Source organism: Onychostruthus taczanowskii, unplaced genomic scaffold (assembly GCF_017590055.1).
Source record: "Onychostruthus taczanowskii isolate IOZ18803 unplaced genomic scaffold, ASM1759005v1 scaffold49, whole genome shotgun sequence".
NCBI classification, from domain to species: domain Eukaryota; kingdom Metazoa; phylum Chordata; class Aves; order Passeriformes; family Passeridae; genus Onychostruthus; species Onychostruthus taczanowskii.
In genome coordinates, this window is record NW_024502458.1 from 1160862 (window position 1) to 1168707 (window position 7846).

The window sequence follows — 7846 nt, forward strand, 5'->3', positions numbered from 1 at the left end:
CACTGAGTTTCTAGTTGTACATCTAAAGAGAAATGATGTTCTCATCAGAGGCATTCCCCATCCCTGCCACAAGCATTTCTTGTAGCAGTTTAGGCAGGCACCCAGGCTTTCTGGAATCCCTCAGGGGAGCTCCTGGTTGATGGCAGCTAACCCAGACACTGAGGGTCCCATCATCAAGTGTAGCTGGCTCCTCCCAGCAGGGGAAGTACCTGGCTGAGAGACAGGTCTGCTGTTACTCTGCCTGCTGACAGGTGACTCTCATGGTCAGAGGGCTTTCATCTCCAAGTCTTTGAACTGGCAGGTATTTTGCATAAATGGAGTAGAGTTCTAGGGGTGAGTTTTTAGGGTCAGTAGTCTTCTCAACAAGGTCCAAGCAGTCTTCAGGTAGTGCTGAAGATGAGTGAGCTGAAGGTACCCGCTGCAACTGCCACAGAACCTACCTTGCATCCTCCCAAATGCTTCCTTTAAAGGGCACAGTGATTCAGTGCTCTTCTCTCTGGTGTAGCAGAGCTCTCTTCAGCAGATAAGAATCTGTCACCATGACCATGGCTGGGGAGAGGAGTCCCTCTGTCCATCCCATGTTTCTAAAGCACACATACATCCTTTTTCTTGCACCTTCTTCCCCCTCAACTGTTTGGAAGACTCATGACCACTGTGGGGTTTTTAAAATAAAATTGTACCTTCCTGATTTCCCTCTAGCTCTGACTGACAGCACTGAGGTAATTTGTGATGCTGACTAAGCTCTTTTTCCCCCTAATATTAGTATTGCTTAAGTGAAAATTGCTTACAGCTGATTTCTTGCCAATAGTGTTACAGTTGATACTGCTTCAAAGTTGCTGCAATGGTATCTTGGGTGATCAGATGAACATCGTAACAATGCTGGGGGTTACTTGACTGAGAGCCAAATACTGCTTTTGGAAATACTAAAATGATCAGTGCACCTAAGGAAGGAAAACAAACACCCTGCCCAGCAGTAGTAACATGCTTTAAACAAGTGCATTCTGCAATAATGGGACACTTGTGCAGACCAGTGCAGCAGTCCCGATGTCTAAACTGCTTGGAAAAGATTGATGTTGGTTTAGGCTGAGAATAAATATGTGGGATTCTATATGTTTGGCTAATTTTTTGGAGGTCACCTGTGAGGATGAAGCCATTACACTGTCTCTGGGGAAAGGTACCACATTACTCCCCCTTCCACCAGCCCTCCCTGTTGCTGCCAAGCACAGCCCAGGCCAGCTCACAGCTCTTGCTCCTACCTGGGATACTGTTGAAGAGCCACAAAGAGTATAAAACCTTTGCAAGACATTTATTAGAGCACTTGAATTCCCTGTGCCTTTCAAAGGAACTTCATTAGAGCAACTTTTATTAGGGAATGAACTTGAAGCACAGTTCAACAGCTATTGCTCTTGATTGCAGGCTTCTAAATGCTGCTTGCTCTTAGAGCCTTCACTTTCGCATGGCTTTTTTGGAGTTTTTTTTCCCCTTCTTCAAATGGAATCATGTATGTGGAATACTCGTACAGATCTGGACTACAGAGCATCCATTGGAATTACTGAATCTGGAATTGCCGAGTGACACTCCTGAAAAATTTTACCTTCCCAGTACTAAGGCAGCAGAGATTATACACAGGGTCCCTGTAAAGTAGGTCAATTTTAATAACCATTTCTGCTTTGTGTTCATTCAGCATATTCTACATGCCAGCCCGTTTTGCTCCATTCAACTCCTAATATTCACTGGAGCTCTCTAAGGGAATTAATAGTCTCTGCCATAGTTTTTCATGCCATCAGCCCCGTGTTTTATTTCACAGCATTCTTACCCACACAGTTTTTACCTCTGGCTCACCTCCCCTGAAGCAGGTCTTCAGTATGAGCCCAAAAGTAATGGACAGAGCTTATGAGTCTGCCTGTAGTTTCCAACGAGTGATTCACATTTGCTTATTGTCTTTAGATAAAGACTCTGAACATGCAGCTCAAGTTAGAGTAGGACAAGGTGGGACACTGTGGTTATGGATGGTTTTTAAAGGACAACACAGTTCTCAGAGGTGCTGCTCCCCTGAATAAAGGCACCCCAACCCACCTCCTGAGAGCTGCTGCCAGGACAAACTTCAGATACCTGCTTCCTCTTTACCTTCCCATGAGTCTCCCAGCAGCCCAGGCAGGGGCAACACAGCCTCCTGCAGCTGCGCTTTCTGCATGCTCAGGACAGGGGTTAACAGCACCGAACCTGCCTTGTCTCCTACGCACATCCGCAGCTCCCCAGCAGGACCTGCTCCAAGCGCTGAATTTATAAAACTTGAGTGGGGGGAAAAAAGTAAGCCTGGAGATTATGCTATGCTGCTCCTTACTCCCTTCTGCACATGAAACCTGGTTCAGGGAGAACTGCCTCTCTGCTGTACTGCTCCTTACTCCCCTCTCCCACCCCTTCAGGCCACAGTTAAGTCACCTTGGGCAATTCTGGCAAATACACACATCTTACAGCCCGGAAGCCATTTATAAATAGATTTTTATTTATAAAGTCAATTTACATAAAATATGATACTCTCTTAAAAACTGCATATGTACAACATAAGAAATCCTAGCAAGTGCATACAAAAATGCCTTCAATACATTTTTTTTTTAAACTTCAGTTTTCAGAGAGGTGGACCTTCACACCAGGCAAACTCAGACACCACGTTAAAACACAACATAAGTTTACAGTCTTCTACCAAAGTGTTTGGAGAGAATAATTAAAAAAAAACCCAAACAAACATCTTTGCATCTATAACGTGTATGTTCCCAAAACATTCCAGCTGGTAGTGTTCAAGAACAAGTGGATAGGACATGCTAAAAATAGAACCACCTCATCCCTTTTCTCTAAGGTTTGTTGTACAAAAATAAGTCTTCATACACCAGTGTCCCTATAGGCAGTTCAAGTTACATATAAAATAGAATCTGACATGATAAAAAATTCCCTCCCCCTCCAGAAATAAGGAAGCATCAAGTGTTTCTAATGCCTTTTTTTTTTTTTTTCCCTTTTCCACCCCTCCAAAGCAACACCAGACAGCAGCGGCGGGGGAAAGCAGCTTCGCTCGGGCATCCTCTCCGTGGGTCGGCAGCTCCCGGGGGGCAGGCGGAGCCGCTGTCGCCGCGCAAGGAGCGGGACCCCGCAGTCAACTACCCCATTGCACTTTCCACAACCAGAAGACGACGGCTGAACCCGGCGAGAAAAGCAGCCAGCGGGGCCAGGCCGGGGTGGAGGTCGGTACTTTCGGGGAATGATGCTGCCGCCGAGACCGCGGGCGCCGATGTGCTGCGGGCTGAGCGCGGCTGCGGAGAGACGTGAGGAGAGCCCCGGTGGGTTCGTACCGCGCTGCCCCGAGCGCCGGGGGAGGAAGCGGGGCCCCGTCCCTCCGCTGCCCCTCACCTCCCGCCGCGTCAGTAGCTCCCCAGCCAGCTGGTGAAGTCCAGCAGCTCCCGCTCCTCGGGGCTGAGCGCCGCGTCGTAGCCGCTCTCCTCGGAGGAGCACGGCGAGCCGGGCGCGGAGGAGGCGAAGGAGGGAGAAGCGGAGGAGTAGCCGCCGCCGCCGCCAACTTCCCCGACGGCCACCCGCCCGCGGCCGTCGGGGAAAGAGGCGGCGGCGTCGTGCTCGTCGAGGAGCCGCTGCAGGGCGCGGATGTACTCGACGGCGGAGCGGAGGGTCTCCACCTTGCTCATCTTCTTGCTGGCGGCGCCGTGCGGGACGTGCTGGCGGAGGGCGGCGAAGCCCAGGTTGACGAGCCGCACGCGGTTGCGCTCCCGCTCGTTCCGACGGGCCACGGCGGCCGCCGCCGCCGCCCCGGTGCCCGGCAGGGCGGCGAAGGCCAGGCGGCGCTTGCAGCGCAGCAGCTCGGGGGAGGCGGGCCGCCGGCGGCAGCGGGGCGCAGCGGGGGGCAGCGGCGGCAGAGCCCCGCCGTTCATCGCCGGGCGGCCACGGTGGCGGCGGGCACGGGAAAAAAAACCCAAAACCCAAAAAAAACCAACAAAACAAACCAACAACCAAAACTTTTAAAATAAAAAAATTCAAAACTAAATTTAAAGCGAGACAAAGGAGGCGGGGGTGGGCAGCGCGGGGCAGTTCACCCCCATGCCCGTGCTCTCCCGCCGCCGCTCCGCGCCTCTGCGGCGCGTCCCGCTGCCGGCCGGCCCCTTATCAACGCGCCGCCGCCGCCGCCGCCGCTCGCCCCGCTCCTATTGACTTCCCATTGTGGAGCTTCGCAACGCCCCTGCCCTGGCAGTTTTTAACATTTTATTTTTATTTAGTTTTTTATTATTACTCAAGGGTGGGGCCGCACTCTCGCCCCGCCTCTCCCGCACCTCACGGCGGGCGCTCTGGAGCAGCCGGCAGTCCCCGCTGCCCCAGGTGAGGTGGAGGCCCCGGGTCCTGCCCCTTCAGGTGTGCCACCAGCCCGGCCCCTGCCCGCACCGGGCACCCGGTGCCGCTGTGCGGAAGGGGTGGCCCGGCAGCTGCTGCCAGGGCTTTCCCTGCGGAGCGCGGAGTGCCCGCACCTGGCCGCCGGTCGGTGCTTGCCTGACAGAGAGACGGGACACACCGGGGCTCTGCTTTGGTACATCCGCCAAAAATGCATAATAACAAATATTTGTAGTAATAGCGTGGGGTCGTCTTGCCAATGCCGTTCTCCACAGACCAGCTTTTTGGGCTTCAATGGGAGTTTCAAGGATAAAGGCATGGAGGCAAGAAGGAAAATGAAAAGCTCTTGTAGCTCGGGGGTTGCAGCCCCGCTTCCCTCTGCCATGCCAAGCAATCCTCCTTGGCTCTCCATCAAGCAAGGCTTTCTTCCAGCTCCGGTGGGAAGAGCAGCTGGGTAAGGTGCATTCTGATAGCTGGGAGGACAAAGGAGCTTCCGTCCTGGGAACTTGTGGGAAGAAATAACTTACATGGTGTTTTGCTAAATAAACAAGATGGATGGAGGGGGAGCTACATGAACCCACTGCCCTGGGGCTGTGTTCACTCTCAGCTTCAGCACAGCTTCAGGATGTGCTGTCTTCAGGGCTTTGCTCCCACCTAGCCTTACAAAAAAAAAAAAAAAAAAAGAAAAAATAAAAATCCAGTGGTGTGAGGCAGTTCAGTTACAGGGCTTCACTTTTTAGGGGCGAACATAACCCAGTGTCAGGAAAATGCTCCAAGCTGGTGTCTTTTGAGACCAGCTTGGTTGTGGGGATGTGTCATCACATGGACAGGTGCCAGCAAGGCTCTGCAGCACGATTTGGATATCAAAGGATCTGTATTCCCCTGGCTGCCCTGAACCACACTGCTGCTGGTGCTCAAGTGTATCTAAGCCAAAAATGGTAGTTCAAAGAGCTATCCATGATTCCTTGATGTAACACAGAGGGATCTTTTTTCGTACCTGTGTGGGGTATTTAGGGAGCAGCAAGGCTCCGTTATGTTGAAAGAGAAATATTTTCCCTGGGGATTGGTTGTAATGGCAGTGGCTTGAAGGAACTAACCCCACTGCAGTGTCACAGGCAGCCGAGCTGAAATTCCTGACAGTAAGGATCCTGTGAGCGCTTTGATTTTCTGGTAGTCAAACACTCAGGAGCCTTAGCACCAAATTCTGAGACATTCTTGGCTGTGCTGTAGACCTGGGGGCAAAGCAATGAGCGGCCCTACAGCTTCTCTGAAGGACTTGACCCGGGAGGAGCAGCTCATGGCATGCAGCGCAGGCAGGAGCGTTTTTCCTGGTGGATTCCCAGCAGTGCAGGGGAGCTGCCTGTGCATTGCTGGGAGTGCACAGGTTGCTTGCTCAGCTCAGGCTATGTCAGGCACTTGTCTCCAGCATCTGCAGAAGTGCCCTGGCTGGAGCAAGGGGCTTCCCTTGCGCTCGCTGGCAGCTTAGGAGCACTACTTCAGTGGAGTAATAATGATGTTCTTTTATTACCTCGTCTCTAATTTCTGCTGAAAAGCTTTCACACAGGAAAGGGGAAGCTACTGCCCTTGAAACTTTTCAAGAGAAAGCCTTCTGTATTGAAGTGCCACACTCAAGAGTAATAACTGGATTTTTATCACACAAAAATAGCTACAGGGAATTTTTTTCATTAATAACGCACACCAGTAAACCCAGTCTCAAGGGAGAGCATGCAGCCTTCTGCCACAGAGATTCTACACTTAGCTCAGGGATGGGCTTGATTTGTCCAAACTGGCTTCACGGCTGCTGATGTTTCCAGCCAGATGTGGCCATCGGATCTGGGTCTGAGCACAGCACACAGCAAGTGCTTATGCTTTCCTAGCAGTGCAGCTGGCTTCCCAACAGTCTGCAGGAAGGTAGGTGGGTAGGTACATCTTGTACTCAGAAAATGCAATCTCCTTTGAAATCTCTTTATAAAGTTAATGACTATGTAAGGATCCCGTAGAACAAGACATCATTAAACACTGTCTGTGTTCACAATCAACTTCCTGATCATAATCTGAGGAGAGAGCATCCAGCAATGTGCTACCCATCCCCAGAGAGTGGGGAGAAGAAATTCTCCTCTCCTGGAGCAGGTAAGGCAAAATGCTAACTGCATGGTTGGTGTGGACACCTTTTAGTTCCATGTGGCTTCAGCCAGTGTGCTGTAAGGTGCCAAACGATGCTCAGGGAGAAGGGAAAAGGCCGCTGGAAAGGGCCTCTACACTACATGTTAGTTCTTGCACCTGCCAAAGGTGAGAGCAAAGTGCTGCCCCTGGCTTGGCACATGTGTCAGCAGGAAGGCTGCAGGTGGGGTGCTGGCTCAGTCCTGGTGCCACCCATGCATTACACGCAGCTGGCATGAGATTTTTAGGGTATTTTACCAAAACTTTGAGGACTTCAGTGGAAAGCAATGGAGGTCCAGTTGCAATAAAGCTTGAGAGGGTGAATGTGAGAAATAAAGGATGATGGGCAGTTAAGCAGCCCCGTTCTTGGTGAGCCCATTTAGCAGGCTGGGCTGTGCTCACACTGGTTCTGCCAGGAGCAGGGCTACATGGGGCAGGGCTCGCATTGTCTCTTCAGGTCTGTCACCTGCACAGCTGGCTCCTGGGCAGTTATCGTTTGCAATTAGATAGCATGTGAAAAAGGAAAAATAATTTAACTTGACCAGAGCACTGTGCTTTAGAGCTACGAGTATGGTTCTTTCTGTGGAGAAAGAAGTTCATTTGAGTTTATTCTTTGAAGGGAGCTCCCTGTCTCCAGCTTATGCTCTTTTCCAATGTAATCTTTCTCTGGCTTGATGGACTATTTTTAATAACTCTTCTGACACTTTATGTGCTCACCTATAATAATTTCAAATTGCCTTGGAATCACGAGAGAATTTCTGAGACACATTTTGAAAATAATAAGTAAAGAAGTGCTTTGGAAATATTATGATTTCTCTCTGGTTTTGTGTCTTCCAAGGCAGTCTCCAGCCAGCCTTGTTTCTATTCACAGTGGAGTTGTATGGTGCATCTGAAGCTTGGCAAAGCCCAGCCCCCCCCCCCCCTTTCCTCCTCTCTTTCCTTTCTTGAAAAGAGATGGCCCCGGGTTTAAAAGTTGATTTTTAGCTTTGATTGTGTGTATGTGCTATATGAATGCTAAGCAGCCTTTACAATGCATCCTTGTGATGTGCCCGGGAAGGCAGAGGCAGGCTGTGAGGTCTGCCTGGCCTCCCATCATCCCTACGGCTGCGGCGCGGTTTGATATGGACATGTTTTATTTACGAGCGAGCTTTAGGGTGAACCCAGCCGTGTTACGGGCAGTAGCTGAGGGACCGAATGGGCTGAGACACTGACACTTGTAAATCTGACACATTTGGAGCTGCTTTCTGCTGTGGAGGAGAGGTGTTATCCCCAGTGGTGCTGTGGGCTGGAAAAGGAGGAG

General features: G+C 51.0%; 1 protein-coding gene across 1 annotated transcript; it reads right to left on the reverse strand.

Moving 5' to 3' along the window:
• Nucleotides 1–3413: 3413 nt before the first annotated feature.
• Nucleotides 3414–3935, reverse strand: ASCL2 (achaete-scute family bHLH transcription factor 2). Its single transcript, XM_041415142.1, has one exon. It carries the CDS (start codon nt 3933–3935, stop codon nt 3414–3416), a length of 522 nt encoding a protein of 173 aa, XP_041271076.1.
• Nucleotides 3936–7846: the final 3911 nt, after the last annotated feature.